The 20117-nt window shown below is 46.0% G+C and overlaps 1 protein-coding gene and 1 long non-coding RNA gene across 3 annotated transcripts; one reads left to right on the forward strand and one right to left on the reverse strand.

Annotated features, from left to right (window-relative positions):
* Positions 1-230: 230 nt before the first annotated feature.
* Positions 231-14552, forward strand: LOC308065558 (polycystin family receptor for egg jelly-like; the record flags this gene model as incomplete). The annotated part of the gene is made up of 4 exons (XM_080391613.1): positions 231-1920; positions 2030-5378; positions 9907-12098; positions 12750-14552. The coding sequence occupies exons 1-4, from the start codon at positions 1204-1206 to the stop codon at positions 14550-14552; spliced, it is 8061 nt and encodes a 2686-aa protein (XP_080247739.1). The 5' UTR covers positions 231-1203.
* Positions 14553-14761: 209 nt separating this feature from the next.
* LOC308065870 lies at positions 14762-17028 on the reverse strand. Of its 2 annotated transcripts, XR_013928954.1 has the most exons (4): positions 16311-17028; positions 15765-15846; positions 15256-15427; positions 14762-15007 (listed from the first exon to the last, which is right to left on the reverse strand). It is a non-coding gene; the product is annotated as an uncharacterized lncRNA (long non-coding RNA). The 2 variants fall into 2 exon arrangements; XR_013928955.1 differs by having other exon boundaries at positions 15765-17020.
* Between the last annotated feature and the right edge of the window lie 3089 nt (positions 17029-20117).

The following is a 20117-nucleotide window of genomic DNA, read 5'->3' on the forward strand; positions in this document are numbered from 1 at the left end:
CTCCGACCATAGTCAGGCCCTGTAGTTACAGCTGACCCACCGCTGAGCCTTCATTTAGTTCCCCTATATGCAGAGCCCAAGGAGAGTCCAAGTCTGTTTCATTAGCTCCCTATACAACAGGCTCCTCACTGACTCTGAGCGTCAAACGATTTTCTTTCCCTCTCGTCACCGAAATCCGGAATCAAACCTCTCAACACCAACGCAGTATTAAGAAGCAGGCCCTCCTTTACTGCAGCACTGGGTGCTCGGTGGCATCTCCATAAATCGAGCGCACCTGTGCAGATTGCACTGTTACATTTATACACAAAATTACAAGGTCATACGCTCCCAGTTACAATGACTGGTTGGTAATTTGCATATAATTATAATATGTGGTGTGTCATCCTCTTCTGTTACTAGGCTTGCGCAGGGGAAGGGTCTTCACCTGGGCAAGGGTCCTCTTGACCTGCGGGTGTGCTTTTTAGTATTACAAAAGTAAGTTTTGTTGCCAAGTTGGACGGCTAGATATCGGCCTTGTCAAGCTGTCCAATAACTTATCCTATACCTATGCAACAGAACCTACGTGCTCTGGTTATGGTCTAGAGAGTAAGGTTATTATGGTCTATAGAATAGGGACTTCAAGTCACACAGTCCCGGATAACAAGCAGCATAGGAACTCGTCCGTCATTGGTTAAGAAGTGCTAACCTCATTCTAACATGGAGGTTAACTCCTAAAAATCAGAACGCTCCTATAGCTAACTGTCTCACAAACACAAAATATAGAAAGATTCAGTAAAACTTTCAGATAATCTGCAACCCTCTTAGCATAAAATTGCATAGGCAGGGTTGGTTAGCAGTCTCTCCGTAGCCATTACACCCAAACAAACAACAGAGCCACAAAGCTAAAACAGACTGTAAAAGAAACGCAGTTACAAAGGTAACCCACATGCGTTCTGCTGTTTCCACAGCTCGAGACCGTGCTCGCCAGCGGTGCCGGGAGGAGGTTCTGGTTCCCCTGGAGAGCGGCCCCAGCCACTGGGACGTGCCAGCCACTGGCCTCCTGCAGCCCACGCTCCAGCAGCAGTGCGCCCACCTCCGCTGTGGGCCTCAACGGCAGCGGTCTGCCTTCTCCTCCAGCTGCTCGGCTGCACAGCGCTTACAGTGCAATGCTCATCTGCGTCATGCACTGTACCCAAGTGCTTTCACCACCACGTGAGCGTCAACATGTTGTATGTCTTTTATTTCACTGTTGCAATAACCCCAATTAGGACCACAACAGTTCTCAGAGGCTCAGATAAAGTTTACGTTCAGATCGAAAGCACTGATCTAGTGGCAAATATTGCAGGAGGTACGTTCCGCACAGTAGGATTTTCTGATAATTGGACTCTTGATGGTTCCGCATCCCATGATCCTGATTCACAGGAAGGACTACAGGGAATCACATTTACTTGGTACTGCACTAAAGAGGTGTCAGACTATAAAATCATGAAAGTCAGCCCGGGAAAAAGCTGCCATCCATCCCAGAGGGATTTGAAATGGTTAACATCCTCAGGTCCAGTTCAAGCAATGCCACCAGAATCCCTCCCAGGAAATGCTTTATACTACTTCCGTCTAGTGATTCAAAAGGATGGAAGGAAGAGTTATGCTGACCAAACTGTAGATGTGCAGCCTGGCTCCCCGCTCCTTCTGGATGTGGCATGCCTGGAAAACTGTGGCACCACTCCAATTCCAACAGAGAGATTTACCTTGGCTGGAAAATGCCTGAACGGTAGAACAAATAGCCAGCCAGTCCACTACTGGTCCCTTTTTTTAGAAAACACTACAGAAATTAGCTTTGACTGGTCTTCCGGAACCTCAACAGGGAGGTCTGGGGCTTATCTGTCTATACGTGCTCTGACTTTTACAAAGACTGCACATCGATCCTACGTACTTCTATTTAAAGTATAAATTATAAATCATTTATATTTTATTTTTATATTTATTTATATAAATATAAATAAATTATATTCATAATTTATATTTATATAAATATAAGTAATAAAAAATATAAACTCGGGATGGTAGGTCCTCAGTCTACAGACATGCATTTAAGGTAAATTCTCCTCCTAGGGCTGGCAAGTGTACCATCAACCCACACCAGGGCACAGCCTTTCTGACAAAATTTGTTGTTCAGTGCAGTGGATTTTCTGACAGCGATTTACCTCTGACATATAAAGTGATAGTAGCTTCCGATGCACCCAAAACTGCCAAAATAACTTCTGTGGCAGAAAATACATTTGGCACAATTCTGTACTTTGGTTATCAGCCTAAAACTCCCCCATCTCTTCTCCCAGTTGGAGTGTCCTCTCAGAAGTACACCTTGACACTTTGTGTTCAAGTCTGTGATTCCCTTGGGGCATTTACCCAAGTGAGTTTATATGTCCGTGTGCGGAACCCAATTAACAGTCGACCACTAGCTGTTGTATACCATGAACTGCTGGCCTCAGTAAGCAATTATGTTAGAGATTATATTAGAGCAGGTTATTTGGCTTATCTGGTAGCCTCAGTCTTAAACTATATTAAAGCAGCACCAGCTCGCCACCTCCCTAAGGCTCAGTTTTGGGAAAACCTGGTTAAAACAGCCCTGAATATTTCAGTTGAGAGCACAATGGAAATCAACCAAGTAGTTGCTTCTCTTTCTCAAGCCACAAAGGAAGCTGAGGAAGTGAATATTAGATCACAAGATCTTGCCATTAGGAAACTGACAGAGGTGACGGGAGTGCTGAAGATACAGAGGAATGAGAGCCGTTGGTCTGAGGAGGCAGAAATTCAGACCAGTGGAATACCAAGATGCTTGTCCAACATCCTGAGAGCTGCTCTTCTGCATTGCAGGAACGTCAACGTAAATGGAGTTAAACGAGTCTTCTCCATCACGGAAAATTTAACGGACATAGTTTTCCAGGGCAAAGTCCCTGGAGAAACAGAGACTCAAATGGAAAGAAAACACTGGAATATCACGCTGAAGAAAGAGGAAACCTGGAACGTTGCAAATGCTTTCTCTACCAGCAACACCTGCAGGAATTGCTTTTATCTATCACTGAGAAAGGGAAAGTATTCAGGATTGCCGCATGATGCCGTGATATCCACTGCTCTTTTTGAGTTCGACGAGAACCCTTTCCCTTGGTTAGGTCACACATCAGAAATCAAAACAATGGTCCTGGGGTTTAAAACGGCAGAGAGCAAGGCTAATGGAGACCTACTGGGGATCACGCCTGAAGGAGCAGAAATTACTGTTGCTAGGAAAGAGAAGGAAACGTCAACTTTTCAGTTAGCAATGGGACCCGGTAAAACACAAACTTACACAACTGGAGGATTTAGTTTTGAAGTCAACAGAAACACCAAGAGCATATACATCCGGATCCTGACAAAATTACAAGTTACTTTCAAGGTGCTAGTATTTACAGGCACCAGCGTCACTCATGCTCATCCCACAGCCTCGTTTGCTGCTTTTCACAACATGCCAACAGTGGCAAGTGAAAATGAGACAGCTAGCACTGACTGTAACATTCAGGCTCCCTATATTATCTGTCTCCCAGAGTCACTGTTGACAACCACAGCTCAAGGAAGCGGTACAGACCCTCACAACATCTCCATTGTCTTGCTGACATCGTATGTTGTAAGGTATCGAACGCAGAGGCTGGTGAGCATACATGTTTTTAGTGATCAGTGCTTATTTCTGGACGGGGTTCAAAGTCTGTGGAGAGAAGACGTGTGCAGGCTTGGCTCCTTGACTGACTGGCAGAGGGTACACTGTGTCTGCAAAATGAAGCAGAGTCGCAGAAGTCTGACAGTTCACGCTGCGTCAAAGGCGTCCACATACGACATCAGGTTCCTGGCAGCCAAAGTAATAGCTACGCCCAACGCAATAGATCTGGGAAAAATCCTGATAGCAGATATACCTCAAAACCCAGTGACATTATTAACGGTGCTCTTTATTTTTGCCGTCTATTTTCTTTTGTGCCTCCGGGCCGTGAGAAAAGACAGGGCTGAGAGGGACAGGAAAGACAAGATTATCGTTCTGCCAGACAACGACCCCTTTGATAAGGGCAGATATTTAGTCACTTTATACACAGGCAGTTACTGGGAAGCTGGAACCACAGCAGATGTCTTTCTTCAGCTCATCAGCCAGAATGGCAGGAGTGATGTCCATTGTTTACGGCACCCACATTTTCCATCTTTCCAACGAGGAAGCACCGATTGCTTTCTGTTGACTACCAAGAAAGACTTGGGAGACATTTCTTCCTTCAGGGTCTGGCATAATAACAAGGGCCCATCCCCAAGCTGGTTCTTAAGCAGAGCCAAAGTTGAGGATATGTCCACCAGGAAGACCTGGTTCTTCATGTGCCGGAAATGGCTCTCTCTTGACAAGAGTGATCATGTACTAGAAAGGACATTTTCCGTCACAGACCCCAAGACACCTCTGCTCAGAATCGACTATTTTTCTATTGATTTTGCCAACAGCCTGAAAGAGGGCCATCTGTGGATCTCCGTTTTTTCTGCCGTTGCCAGTGACGCTTTCAGCAGGCTCCAACGTCTGTCTGCCTGTTTAGCAGTATTATTATTGAACTTGCTTGTTGGCATTATGTTCTTTAACGCTGACGAGGATGAAGAATCTCCAATATACCTGCAGTATTTGAAAGCAGTAACAGTAGGAATTGAATGCCTTTTGATTACCAGACCTGTGGAAATTATTATAATTGCCTTACTGAAGTATTCCCAGAAGAAAGCTTCTCCTCGTGGTGTGGCTCAGACGGAACCAAAGGCAAATTCACCCCTCCTGTCCGGAAATCTGAAGAACTCGGAGGAAAGTTTGCAAAAATTGTACCTTCCAGAAACTTCAGCACAACTGACGAATATTCATCTGTTGGAAAACCTTCCTGGTCCCAGGAACTCACAGAGCCTGTCATGTTCCAGAAAGACAAGAAGCGAGGGAGATCCCCCAAAGTGGAGTAATCGCACAGTTTCTGAAAGAGACGCAAACGGAATTGGAGCAGAGGAGCAGACAAGAACCACAAATTCCCCTCCAATGGCTAAGGCCTGCCAGAGAAGGCCACCATCAGACTCCAATTTTAGTAATAATTACACAGAAGAAGGGGGCAACTTGCAGAAAGAAAGCAAGCCACTAAGCAGTGCCTTCATGCTCTTTCGCAAGAGACCACGCATAGCTTTTTGTTGGTGGTGCAACAATGCCTTGTGCGCACTACTTACAGCTATAAGTGGGCTATCGTCGTTTTTCATTGTGTCCTATGGTTTGTCTTACGGCTATCAGACTTCACTAGAGTGGCTTTTAGCATCTGCAATCTCCTATATTGAGACCGTTTTCCTTGCAATTCTCAAAATAATTTTTTTCTCAGCTATGAGTACAATTCATCCAAAATACTGTGAAAACATCCCATGGTTAAATCATTAAAAGTCTTCTGAGAAGAAGCTGGCTACAGAAATGATGAAGGCTGATGAGATGAGAGAGAAGCGAAGACGGTTCCCCATGGAGAGTCGGCCAAGTCATGACAATCACACCAATATGGCTACATGCCGTGCTCACTTCATTAAACAAACAGGTCATATTTATAACTTAAACCGACCGCTCACACGACTTTACACACAGGTGATTGGATAAAAGTTTCTGGTCACGTGGGCGTTCGTGTCGCTGATTGGTGAGCATGCTGCAGGCGCCTGACCAGAGTGTGCCGATGAGAGTGTGTTGATTCCGTGGTTCCTAGGACTTGCTCTGCACCTGGCTTCTTGTTTGTGCATAGCTTTTTTTCTTTCTCACACTGCTTGTTCCAAGGACAATTTAAAGTTGCTCTGCAGCTTCAACTAACAGGCCTGTCCAACCTGGACAATGGTAACATATATCCCCCTTTTTCTTTTTGGACAACCCATGTCTGTTTCACAATAGATGTTAAGCCTTTCTTCAAACAAGAAAATAAACAGCTAAAACCTAAAAACATTACAATAATCATTATAACAAAGCGTATTCCTTCCATCAATAACGTCTTTAACCAACCTGTTACCCCCAATCCTCTCAAGCATTCCTCGAAGGGATTATCATCAGCAAGAATATGCTTCATGTTTCCCTGCAGTTGTGACAACTTCTTGTGTATCGATATGGAATGATCGGAAAGGTTCATACAACACATCCCTTCAAAATCCTCACAACCGTGTCCATGTGCTAATAACAAAAAATGTATTGCAGCTCTATTTTGTAACGTAGCATGCCTAACACTATCTACATCAAGCAATAATCAACTTAAAATCTGCGATGTAAGATTAAATTGTTTCTCTCCCCAGCACGCTAACCTTCATATGTTCTTAGCATTTAATGCTGCCATTGCCCCCGGCATAAATATGGAGGCTAGGACATTTGCTGTTACTGAATGTAGATCGACTCGGTCATCACATGTTTCATCAAAGGTGCGCAGTGCCCTCCATGATCTATGAGATTGCTGAGTCATTTTTAGTAAGTCTTCCCTATGTGGAGCAAACAAAGTCAAACGCCCTAAGTAACATGGTCCACCGACAGGATACAAAGGAATCCCTGGCCACGCTCTGTCCCCACATATCAAAAAGACTCCCGGTGTGCAACTGATAACCCCCTGATACATCTATATGGAAACCCCCAGTTTTCAATTCACCCCAAACAGGTGAACCAGTTAGATTTTGAAACCCTGTATAAAACCCCCATTCACCTTGACGTGTTAGCCATAACTGTCACAGGTCACCAAACCAAATTACTCCAGCGCCATTCACAGGTTGAAGTGGTGATGACATGTGGGTACAGTCTGCCGTATCAGTTGCAGTAACATTAACATATTCCACAGGTACAACGCTAGCCAATTGATCTAGCTCCTGCAAAGGTAAATGATGTGGCTGATTTAAATTCTCAATAACCGTCTTCTGCCACGCTGCATTACGCATAGAAGGCCAAACATATTGCCCATTTGGACTCATACATGTACCATTCTGATTGGAAGTCAGATCCACTGTTTTAACGTTGCAAAACCCACCAAAATTTGTTTCATTCTCTTGCAGGGGAATACCAATTAAACAAGTTCTAAAGGCGTTGTCTGCCTGTTGCAGACTTAAACAGAAGTCTGTTACTCCCGTGATATTTGCCCATGTCACCCATATGTTTGTCCTAGGCAAGATGTCAAAAATACTTTGGCCAATGGGTAAAGAATTCATCAAGACCATAAACCAAGTCCACCACTCAAACATGTTTACTCTTGCAATTTCCACTTTTTTTTTTTTTTTTTAATTTTTTTTTTTAACATTCCACCCCACAGATCTGTGCTTTCACAGGTTCTGATGATGTATGCTGTCTCCAATCAGCATGGTATTACACTAGTCGTATGTTTTCTCTTGCTTCATGCCCAGTTATTAATCAAACACATACAGTCTTTACACCATTTACATTTAAGCTTTGGCTTACAGAACCGTTTTACCCCACATAGCATACATTGGCATAATACCCGCGGGTTACATCCCTTACAACATAGACAGTTTATTCTGCCTGCTCGCTCTGAGTCTTCTCTTCCATCTTCTGATCTTGACATACAGGTCGCACAAACTTGCTAGGGACCCATATAGGTCCTTTATCTGTGGAGATACAAAATAACCTCTACCAATATGTAACACTGGATTAGGTCCTTCCCATATGCCTGAAGCCATATTTTTATACAAAACATTCAAACCAGGAACTGCAGTTGTTTGGTTCCCTCGCACGGTTTGGTGATGTATAACAACAGGTGGTCCCTCTCTATCCTCCGTAAGGGAGAGATAGTTTAAGGTAAACAACACCTTAGTCAACCGTTCAGTTACATCTATGTCCTGCGATACTTTCTGTCTCCGAAGATAATCCTTCAGGGTACGGTTTGCCCTTTCAACAACTGCTTGCCCCGTTGGGGAGCGAGGAATCCCTTTAACGCGTTTAATTCCCCAAGTTGTCATAAACCTAGCGACTCGTTGACTACTATATGCTGGACCATTGTCTGTCTTTATTTCTAAAGGTACTCCCATGACAGCAAAACCAGACATTAAGCGTCTCTCCACATGTAATGCCTTTTCACCGGTTTGTGCAGTGGCCCATATAAAATGAGAACAGGTGTCAATTGTGACATGCACATACTTAAGCTTCCCAAAGTCAGGGACATGTGTTACATCCATTTGCCAAACCTGAAGTGCCTTCAGACCTTTGGGGTTAGTGCCCACCCCTAAACCAGGTCCACGATGACTACACTGAGGACAGGAGCGAACAATACCCTTTGCATCTGCTATGGGTATTTGATACTGTCCATGTAAAGACTTTGCATACTGATGAAACATCTCGTGGCTGTTACGAGCTTCTTCTAACTTATTTGTTGGAGGAGTTATTGCCAGACAGCTGACTGCTTCATCAGCTCTAGCATTACCTTCGCCCAAACCAATGGTCCACTGATGACTTCCAATATGCATAATACAATATTCATGTTTTCTCTGTCGAAGAGTATTACGCAGTTGTATAAACATTTCACCAAGATGTTGGTTCTTTGTCTCTCTCAACAAGGCATCTTCAATGCGCTGTACTACACCAACTACGTACAATGAGTCTGACACTATGTTTACAGGTGTATCGTTCCAGCTTCCCAATGCCCAACACACTGCTTTCAGTTCTAAGGTTTGAAGGTTGTCCCGTGGTTCACCGGTGATCACGTGTTTCTGCCACTGATTATCGGATTGTCAAACACACGCAGCCTTCTTCATCTTTCGTCCTGCATCTGTAAACACCGTTGGCCCGTCAACTGGTCTTTTTGAGCATAAGGGTCTCACAACCCACTGGTAATGTTCTAACATCTTCCAGAGAGGTCCTTTTGGCCGGTTGTTGTGTACAACACCTGTATAACCCATCAAGGTTTCCTGTATGGCTGTTGAATGTCTCAGGAGCCACTCATAATCATCACCACGGACTGGAATACTGATATCTGCCGGTTCAGTCCCATCAATTTCAACAATCCTGTCTCTTCCTCTTCTCACCAAGGCCGCTACTGCTTCAGGACGACTTAAAATACGATGTCTGGGTTGCAATGGCAAAAACAACCACTCTAAAACGATGGCTGTATTTTCCCCCTTTTTCTTTTGCCATTGCAAAAAAAGGGCAAAAGGTGAAGTGGCCACGTTACAAACCAAAAAAGATAATGGATGAATCACCATTCGGCGACCACACCAGCCAGTCTGAATCTTGCGGGACACAACTTCTAGGGCAGCCCGCTGTTCTGGTGAACAAGTTCGAGGACTGTTGGCTTCGGTGCCATGCAACCAGGATTGGAATGGTTGCAAATCATCATTAGTGAGGCTCTTTGCATGTCATCAGGGTGTAAGGGAATCGTAAAGAAACAGTCTTTCAAGTCTATCACAACAATTTTGCCAGTTCTGAGGGATCGTTGTAGGAGTTGGAAGACCAGGTTGCAACACTCCCATCGCTAAAATCTGATCATTAACCTTCCATAAATCACGTCCCAATTACATGCACCAAGATTATTGACCACTACTGGACAAGCCAATGTGCTAGTCACCTGCCAGTCACCTTCCAAAATAGCATCACGAACAACACCAGACCAACACTGTAGAATTGGATCTTTTCTTGAGTTCAGCGTCGAAGGGGTAGTTGGGCTAACTGGAGGAATTACAGGTGTTGAAGCAGTAAACAGGTTCATTTCAACTCATTTTCCAGTTTTCTTAATTTATCTATTACTTCCTGTAAGGATTTCTCTGTATTTTTATCACAAAGCTTCTCCCCACCATCCTCCTCAAATTCGTCTGATGACGTTTCAGGAAGAGGAAGATACGACACCGGACGGCACTTTTGCCCCCCCCCGATGTGACCTACGAGCTGTAGCCACCCTCTTGGAGACTTGGAGACAGCCCTGAATATTTCAGTTGAGAGCACAATGGAAATCAACCAAGTAGTTGCTTCTCTTTCTCAAGCCACAAAGGAAGCTGAGGAAGTGAATATTAGATCACAAGATCTTGCCATTAGGAAACTGACAGAGGTGACGGGAGTGCTGAAGATACAGAGGAATGAGAGCCGTTGGTCTGAGGAGGCAGAAATTCAGACCAGTGGAATACCAAGATGCTTGTCCAACATCCTGAGAGCTGCTCTTCTGCATTGCAGGAACGTCAACGTAAATGGAGTTAAACGAGTCTTCTCCATCACGGAAAATTTAACGGACATAGTTTTCCAGGGCAAAGTCCCTGGAGAAACAGAGACTCAAATGGAAAGAAAACACTGGAATATCACGCTGAAGAAAGAGGAAACCTGGAACGTTGCAAATGCTTTCTCTACCAGCAACACCTGCAGGAATTGCTTTTATCTATCACTGAGAAAGGGAAAGTATTCAGGATTGCCGCATGATGCCGTGATATCCACTGCTCTTTTTGAGTTCGACGAGAACCCTTTCCCTTGGTTAGGTCACACATCAGAAATCAAAACAATGGTCCTGGGGTTTAAAACGGCAGAGAGCAAGGCTAATGGAGACCTACTGGGGATCACGCCTGAAGGAGCAGAAATTACTGTTGCTAGGAAAGAGAAGGAAACTTCAACTTTTCAGTTAGCAATGGGACCCGGTAAAACACAAACTTACACAACTGGAGGATTTAGTTTTGAAGTCAACAGAAACACCAAGAGCATATACATCCGGATCCTGACAAAATTACAAGTTACTTTCAAGGTGCTAGTATTTACAGGCACCAGCGTCACTCATGCTCATCCCACAGCCTCGTTTGCTGCTTTTCACAACATGCCAACAGTGGCAAGTGAAAATGAGACAGCTAGCACTGACTGTAACATTCAGGCTCCCTATATTATCTGTCTCCCAGAGTCACTGTTGACAACCACAGCTCAAGGAAGCGGTACAGACCCTCACAACATCTCCATTGTCTTGCTGACATCGTATGTTGTAAGGTATCGAACGCAGAGGCTGGTGAGCATACATGTTTTTAGTGATCAGTGCTTATTTCTGGACGGGGTTCAAAGTCTGTGGAGAGAAGACGTGTGCAGGCTTGGCTCCTTGACTGACTGGCAGAGGGTACACTGTGTCTGCAAAATGAAGCAGAGTCGCAGAAGTCTGACAGTTCACGCTGCGTCAAAGGCGTCCACATACGACATCAGGTTCCTGGCAGCCAAAGTAATAGCTACGCCCAACGCAATAGATCTGGGAAAAATCCTGATAGCAGATATACCTCAAAACCCAGTGACATTATTAACGGTGCTCTTTATTTTTGCCGTCTATTTTCTTTTGTGCCTCCGGGCCGTGAGAAAAGACAGGGCTGAGAGGGACAGGAAAGACAAGATTATCGTTCTGCCAGACAACGACCCCTTTGATAAGGGCAGATATTTAGTCACTTTATACACAGGCAGTCACTGGGAAGCTGGAACCACAGCAGATGTCTTTCTTCAGCTCATCAGCCAGAATGGCAGGAGTGATGTCCATTGTTTACGGCACCCACATTTTCCATCTTTCCAACGAGGAAGCACCGATTGCTTTCTGTTGACTACCAAGAAAGACTTGGGAGACATTTCTTCCTTCAGGGTCTGGCATAATAACAAGGGCCCATCCCCAAGCTGGTTCTTAAGCAGAGCCAAAGTTGAGGATATGTCCACCAGGAAGACCTGGTTCTTCATGTGCCGGAAATGGCTCTCTCTTGACAAGAGTGATCATGTACTAGAAAGGACATTTTCCATCACAGACCCCAAGACACCTCTGCTCAGAATCGACTATTTTTCTATTGATTTTGCCAACAGCCTGAAAGAGGGCCATCTGTGGATCTCCGTTTTTTCTGCCGTTGCCAGTGACGCTTTCAGCAGGCTCCAACGTCTGTCTGCCTGTTTAGCAGTATTATTATTGAACTTGCTTCTTGGCATTATGTTCTTTAACGCTGACGAGGATGAAGAATCTCCAATATACCTGCAGTATTTGAAAGCAGTAACAGTAGGAATTGAATGCCTTTTGATTACCAGACCTGTGGAAATTATTATAATTGCCTTACTGAAGTATTCCCAGAAGAAAGCTTCTCCTCGTGGTGTGGCTCAGACGGAACCAAAGGCAAATTCACCCCTCCTGTCCGGAAATCTGAAGAACTCGGAGGAAAGTTTGCAAAAATTGTACCTTCCAGAAACTTCAGCACAACTGACGAATATTCATCTGTTGGAAAACCTTCCTGGTCCCAGGAACTCACAGAGCCTGTCATGTTCCAGAAAGACAAGAAGCGAGGGAGATCCCCCAAAGTGGAGTAATCGCACAGTTTCTGAAAGAGACGCAAACGGAATTGGAGCAGAGGAGCAGACAAGAACCACAAATTCCCCTCCAATGGCTAAGGCCTGCCAGAGAAGGCCACCATCAGACTCCAATTTTAGTAATAATTACACAGAAGAAGGGGGCAACTTGCAGAAAGAAAGCAAGCCACTAAGCAGTGCCTTCATGCTCTTTCGCAAGAGACCACGCATAGCTTTTTGTTGGTGGTGCAACTATGCCTTGTGCGCACTACTTACAGCTATAAGTGGGCTATCGTCGTTTTTCATTGTGTCCTATGGTTTGTCTTACGGCTATCAGACTTCACTAGAGTGGCTTTTAGCATCTGCAATCTCCTATATTGAGACCGTTTTCCTTGCAATTCTCAAAATAATTTTTTTCTCAGCTATGAGTACAATTCATCCAAAATACTGTGAAAACATCCCATGGTTAAATCATTAAAAGTCTTCTGAGAAGAAGCTGGCTACAGAAATGATGAAGGCTGATGAGATGAGAGAGAAGCACCGGAAACTTGCTAAACTCAGAGGCAGCAAGCAGTATGAACCTTTAGATAATGATGAAATTGCAAACATGCTGAAAAGGGCAAAAATTAAAGGCAAGGCATTGACTTTTGCCAAAAGTTTCATCAGTCATCTTGCCTTTTTAACACTGCTGTTAAATTTTGCCTATTCCACTGAGAACGCCAACAGTTTCCACTACAACCAGTTCATCCATAACCAATTCTCTCCACGACTCGCCAGTGCAGATAAGCTAGAACATATCTATGTGTGGGTGAAAGACTCATTCTTGCCTTTGATCCACAGTGACATTCAGCCAACCTTCCTTCCCGAGAGCTGGTCCAAAATCATTGGTTTGCCTAGGATGAGGCAACTGCGGGCTGAAGGTACCGAGAAAAAATGTTCCCGTCCTCTCAGCTTTGCAAATAACTCTGTGAGCAGTGAAAGCCACCGTCTTCGCAAATACGGCCATGACATACCAGAGAAAGGTGACTACGCTGGCACTTGGACAAAGGTTGCCAACCCGCCTGTTTCCAAGGATGCCAGCAGTGACGGTGGCTTCACTTACCAGCGAAACAGGACTCCATGGATGTATTATTTATATGGAGATTTGCACACATATGGACCAGCAGGATACACGTTTTACTTTTTCCCTGAAGAAGGAAGATCTAATTCAACAACAAGGCTGGATGCTCTACAACAGAGCAACTGGCTTGATGAAAAGACATGGGCGGTGATCATCGAACTAACTACATTTAACTCAGATGCAGACCTCTTTTGCGCCATCTCCGTCATATTTGAGATGTCTCATTTGGGGATCATAAAACCAAGTTTGTCAGCACACTCTTTTGCACTCCCCATTTTTCATCAGCAAACTAAAGCTCCAATGTTTGTGTTTGTAATTGTTCTTGCCTTTATGCTCATTTACATTGCAGAAGAGCTTCACATCATAGGCCAGGAAAAACCTGATTACATTAAAAACATTTCCAATATGATAAACTTCAGCCTAAAATTAGTATTCCTGTTCCTTGTTATTTTAAAGGTCATGAAGTTCAAAGTGGGAGCTGATACAGTGAACTTCTACTTCCTTCACCCAAACAATTTCATTCCTTTTCATGCAGTTGCTCATTTAGATCAGATTTTAAGGATTACTATGGGCTTTTTAGCGTTTTTTTTCATTTTGAAAACTCTGAAATATCATCACTTCTTTTATGGCGTGCCCCTGGCACGAAGATGTATCTTGGCAGCCCTTCCTGGAATGTCCTCAATGGCCCTCATGGTGGTGGTTTACTTCTTTGCATTTATGGCTTTTGGCTACCTTGTCTTTGGGCAGCATGAATGGAATTACAATAGCACGATTCACTCAGCTCAGACCATATTCTCCTGCATCTCAGCTTTCAGAGATACTGCATTTTCATCCAAGTTGCTGGGTGTTTTTTTCCTAGCCTCTTTCATGTTGGCGATGACCTATGTCTTGATCAATCTTTTCCAAGCTGTTATTATGTCTGCCTATGGAGATGTGAAACAACCCGTATATGAAGAACCACCTGAGGAAGCACAGGTGGTTACTTTTGTATTGCAAAGGCTCAGAAGGATATTTTATCTTCTGATCTGTAAAACATCCAGAACCAGCGAACTTGACCTTTTCCACAGTGAACTCTACGGGAAGACTGAGAGAAGACACCAGCAACATTCAGGGCTCAAGATCAGAAAAATAAATGGAAGAAAAATGGTTTATCTTCTCATATGAACAAGAAAAGGTTTAGTATTCAAGACCACCTTTATCTTGCAATATTTGCCTGTCAAAGTTTATTTATTTATGTTCATAAATAAACAGTGTTCGTTAACCATGGTTTCCACAATCCTGCTTCATGGCCTGGGAGGGGGTTAGTCGGCTTCTCCGCTGTAAAGCCGTGCCCACACACTAGTCGCAGGCGAGGGGAAGATGTCCAGGTCAATTGGGAAGACTGGTCAGCTTGGTCAACCCCCCAATTCCTTACTCATAAAGCTGGGGGCATCCTCCAGGTCGTTCACTTTGATCACAGGCAGACTGCAGAATTGTTCTTTTTTTCTTTATTTTGTTTAAATCTTGCATTTTCTTCGCCATGCGGAGAGTTTATGGGGAGCCTTACGGCTGATGGGATAGCCTGGCCCACCGGCCCCCAGCCCGTGGCTCCTGGCTGCGATGGGCACGGCCTGCCGGTACTGTTAAAAACGGTAGTAATAAAAATACAACGGATCAATGGTTAATCTCTTCTCAGCAGGCCTCACGTCTGGGATAGTCATGGTGATTACAGTATGGAGAGAGAAATGCAAGAACAACCACTGACACCTCACCCTGATCCTGTGCTAGATGTCACCTAATGTCAGGAGACACTACGACCTACTACTGTTTCCACCTGCGGTACCTAAAACTCGTCTCAGATATTTAAGTGGGATGACAGGGGACTTACCCGCTAGCAAACATGTCCAACGCTGCTACATGAAGCTTCTCCCGCTCAGTCAGTGGCTGTGATACTGAAAGCGTCATCATTGTTCTCATCGCACTGTCCAGCTCTCTGCTGAGCCGCACCGAACTTCCAGTGCCAATCAGCTCCAAACCATTAGCAATGACATGTCCCATTGCTACGGAAAACAGCACATTACAGGTTGAGCTGTACAGCATTAGTCATCTCTACAGAAACATGAGGGGAGCTGTTTATTTTAAGCACGATTGTCTTGTAGACACAGGGGTCCAAAAAGTCTCATAAGCCTAAAGTTCTTAGAGGCTTGTCATGATAGCCATTTTAAAAGGTTTCAGAAGAGAAGAAAAAAACACACAAAATCATCCCAGCCTGCTAGAGTCTGAAGTTTTACAGAATTCTGTAAGCCACCACCTTCCCCTTGCGTAAACAAAGTTAAACACCACGACACCAAGTATTATCCAGCACTTTCCATGCTCAGAATTAAAGGCTGTACTCACTAAAATTAGGATCTGCTGCTTTTAACTTGGAAAGACATCCCTCAATACCTCCAAGGCTCTCATTACTGGTCCAGGCGGCGTACTGTAACAGAGACAGAGAGAGAGGGTCGAGGAATCCCTGACGACATTGAGCTTCTTTCTGTTCTCCCAGGCATTTAAAATTCAAAAGTAAGCAAGGCAAATGACTAAAAGACAAACATTGCCTTCACATAGGGTTCGCATAGTAGGGAAACAGAAAAGCTGTTATCTTCTTTAACATAGTTTGGCCACCAACAGAACTGGACTTCTGCGCAGTTTATATCGACTGGTTGCCTCTTCAGTGTCAGCTAGGATGAGCATGCTGTCTGAGGTTTCCTCGCAGCTGCAGCATCCGGCATAGCCCTCTGCCACCAGGGTTTTCTGCTGCCTGCTGATGGCTGAAGTCCTGTGGCAGCCTGACTTGGACGCTCTCCCAGTTGATAAGAAATTTAAACATCAGCTACAGCAAAGGTTGTTTCAGGCACGAGTCCCTTCAAATCACATTTTCTTACTTCCCCCTGGTCATACCTGCGTCAGCGCAGCATCGAAGAGCTTACAGGCTGCATTGCTAGTCGTGGACAGGACAAGTCCAGCATCCCGCCAGGCCTGCACAATAAGCAGATACAAACCCGCCCATTTTACACACTCGTTTTCCAGACTACATCAACAGATTCTCAAATTGATGGTGTTCTGACATTTTCTTCAACTATGCTTTTTTTTAAAAAAAAAAGAAAAAGAAAAAAAAACCAGAAAAGCTGAAAGGACAATGCAGGCAGACACACAAACCTTTTGTTCAGTTGTATTACATCTGAAGACTCAGTTAGTTGGGGCTAGCAGTGGGAATAAAGAAGCAAAAAATTATAAAGTGTAACAGAAGGTCTTGATGGGCTACACATCTCCTAATGAGACCCATTCTTAATTCACTACAGCTCACCTTTAGGCTAGTCCCACTGCTGCAGACACACCTCGTGTGAAGTAGAGATACGGTTAAATAAAATCCCGCTCTTTTATAACTGAAATCAATACCTTAAGCAACTTGCAGGCCAAACAGCCTGGCAGAGCAAGTCCACTAACCAGGCCACTGGACTTAAATCAACAAAGAGGCTGGACCACAGACTGGTACACAAGCCTTACAAAAAGCAAGAACATGGCCATTTGATAAAGCTAAAATGCAAAACAGAATCAGGCTGCCATAGTTTCTTAACAAGCTACGCAACACTGACCAAGGTGCCACATCTCCTTGCTGACTGCTGGAGAACAAAAAGAGTTCATTAGGCAGACGCACAGTTTACTCAATGCTGGAATTAAGCTGCAGCAGCTACAGCACCCTGTTCCACGGTTGTCTCCATGACTGCTCTCCTAAGTAACTCTGGCGACAAAATCAAAAATCCAATGCCTATTTCAAAATGCTTAACTTGCTCATGTGGGTGCCTACAGCAAACAGACATGTCATCTCCTGTGGCTTGCAGGCCTCTTCTCCCCCACGGGATGGCCACACAACCACAAAGCCAGTCATCTCACAAGCCGAGGTGCTTCCCTTGGTAACCTATTCAGGTATTTAGAACAACGCTTGGGTTTATTTCTACTACGTACTCTCCACTCAGCATTCCTACACTGCATCCATCACCGCTTCTAAGACTGTGAGCTTCTCAAGCACATTTACATTCAGCACCCCATATACATCTCTGTTTAAGCATACACACATTTGAGGAGCTGCCCCAATCACTTCAACATCACTTTTATGCCAGCACGCGGAATGTACAGCATCACATAAAAACAGACCGGGGGCAAGCCAATTCAGACTCCTCCTAATGGGGGACTAGTCCTTGTGGATGCTGCAAGAATTCAGCTTGTGTCTCATTTCACAATTTAATGTATTCCCGAGCTCTAATGACCCAACTGTCAAAAATTTTAAGTCACCAGGCAAAGCCATCTTTGTCAATATGTCCTAAAACTTTCCCACTGTGATTGGATTAAAGGCTCACGTTCCAACGGCTCAGGCACTAGAGCGTTCAAAACTACAAGCCTGAAAGGCTAGACCTGAAGATAAAATTGCACGGGTTTTTTACCATTCATACTACATCCAGAAACAGCGCAAAGAGAAAAGTCAGGAGGGTAGTGAGGTAAGGCCTGCTACCTTTCAAGGTACCCTGCAAAAGAGGCCAGGAACCACCTTCATCACCAGTCATCAGAAACAAGCTCCATTTCAAGCAGCTCTCTTTGCCACCGCCGATTTTGCACAACAGCTCAAGGTACTTGCCAAACAGAAAATGTCTTCCCATTCTGAGACTTGTTAATGCTAAGATTCATAGGAACAAAAAGGTCTGTGCATAAGCATCTGAACAAAACAGCAGACCAAGGGTTAGGAAGGCCTGCACCCATCACTAAGGACTCTGCTGATCTAGTTGAGGTACATGCTACTTCGACCCACTCTAGAAAGCCTCTGCTCTGCCAAGGCTACAGCCCACATAACTCACAGCTCACTGCAAGACTCCCACTCTGGCAACAGGAGGATGGCAGCAGGAGGATGCATCCCATCACGATATGCCACTACTCCTCCTGTTAGCACGCCAGGACAATGGGCTGCAGAGAACTAACGCTGTAACAGCTGCTGACTCCTCAGAGACATACCAGAGCTGCTCCAAACCCAATTAGTGCTGTCAACCAAGCACCAAAGAGCTACTGGGAGCACAGAAGAGCCAGTAACCCTTGTCCTCTGGGCCCTACACAAGCAGTCCTGCCCAGGCTGCTTGGAACACTCGTCTTGGGGCGTGTCTGTACTCAGGGATCACACTGTGACTGAGGAAACCCACGGGACAAGGAGAGCGAGTAGGTAAAAATCAGAGCGGAGGGTTACTACCAGAAGGTAAACTACCAGTTACCCTTCACAGTATGGCGGCCATTGAGTTCTGTTACGCTCATTTCCCATAATCCTCCTCTCCAGTTGCCAGGTGCGGAACCTCCTTTGTGATGCGCCTTGGAGACAATGCCGTCGCCTTGGCTCTTCTAACCGCTTCGCGCCACAAAGCCTTGACCATTCTCCTGCTACGACTTTAGTCCCGAGATCCGGTGACTATCTGTAGGGTTTGGTTTTTTGCTGAGGGCTGCTCTTAGCACGTCCTCCGTTTCTCCAGAGCTCTGGCGCTCACGAACCTATGACACTCTGAGAAGACCTTCAAGACTTCTTTTTTTACCTCCCCCTGCCTAATTAACTACAAAACGACAACAAAAGGAGCAACCGGGAGAACCACCTTCAGCGGGAAGAAAGCACAGCAATTACTCAGCCTGCGCAGGCACGGGGTGGCTTCCCCGCTCGGAGCAAAGGCTGCGAGGCCTCGTCGCCATTTGCAAACCCCAACGGCAGCCTCACCCCACCTGAAACCCGGCCGGTAACGGGCTGAAGGAGACGAGCGACAACAGGAGCCCCGCCAGTGGCGCCCTCCCGCCAGCCTCAGCCGGCTCAGCTCCTCTCCCTGCACAGACCCAGCGCCGCCAGCAGCCCCTCTCCCCGCCCGCCCGCCGGCCCAACGGCAAGGGCGCGCACCCGCCGGCCCTGGGCGCCCGGCAGGGGCAGGGGCAGGGCCCGGGCCCACGGGCAGAGCGGCCACAGCCCCCGCGCTCGGTCGCTGCGGCGGGGCCAGGCCGGGCGGCCAGGCAGGGCGCCCGCCATCCCGCTCCGCCTCAGGCCAGCCCTCACCTGGCAGTCCCTCAGCGGCGCCATGAGACCCCGCAGCCGCTCCGCTGCCGGCGGCCCCGCCCCAGGAGGAGCCGGAGCCGGGGCCGGGGCCGGGCCGCCAGCGGGGCCGAGCCGCCAGCGGGCGGGGCCTGCGGGGAGCGCTGGGCCTCGCCCGGCCCCTTGCCAGCGCCTGCCTGCCCTCCCGAGCCGCCGGGGGCCGCGGTGCTGCCGGCCGCTATGCTTGCTGTCGGTCCTCGGCCCCGAAAGACTTCTTTCTTGTGGCGCTGGGTATACCTGTCAGCAAAACCAGAAACGACAAGAACGCCTTAACAACAACGTAGCTTTAAGAATCTGGCATTCGTTGTTGCACCTCTGGATGCTCAGGGGATCGTTCCGCCTCAGGTGCGTGCCCTATGGTTCACTCAAACGACATTATATAGGCTACACTGAGGATTATGCATTACATTTCTCAGAAAAATCAAACATACTCATTCAACAGGCCGTACTATGGTAATGAAGCATCGCACATGCTCCTTACAGGGATCTGAGTCTTCTGCGAGGACTCCGACCATAGTCAGGCCCTGTAGTTACAGCTGACCCACCGCTGAGCCTTCATTTAGTTCCCCTATATGCAGAGCCCAAGGAGAGTCCAAGTCTGT

The sequence above is a fragment of the Falco punctatus genome (assembly GCF_963210335.1).
Source record: "Falco punctatus genome assembly, chromosome: 6".
Lineage (NCBI taxonomy): Eukaryota > Metazoa > Chordata > Aves > Falconiformes > Falconidae > Falco > Falco punctatus.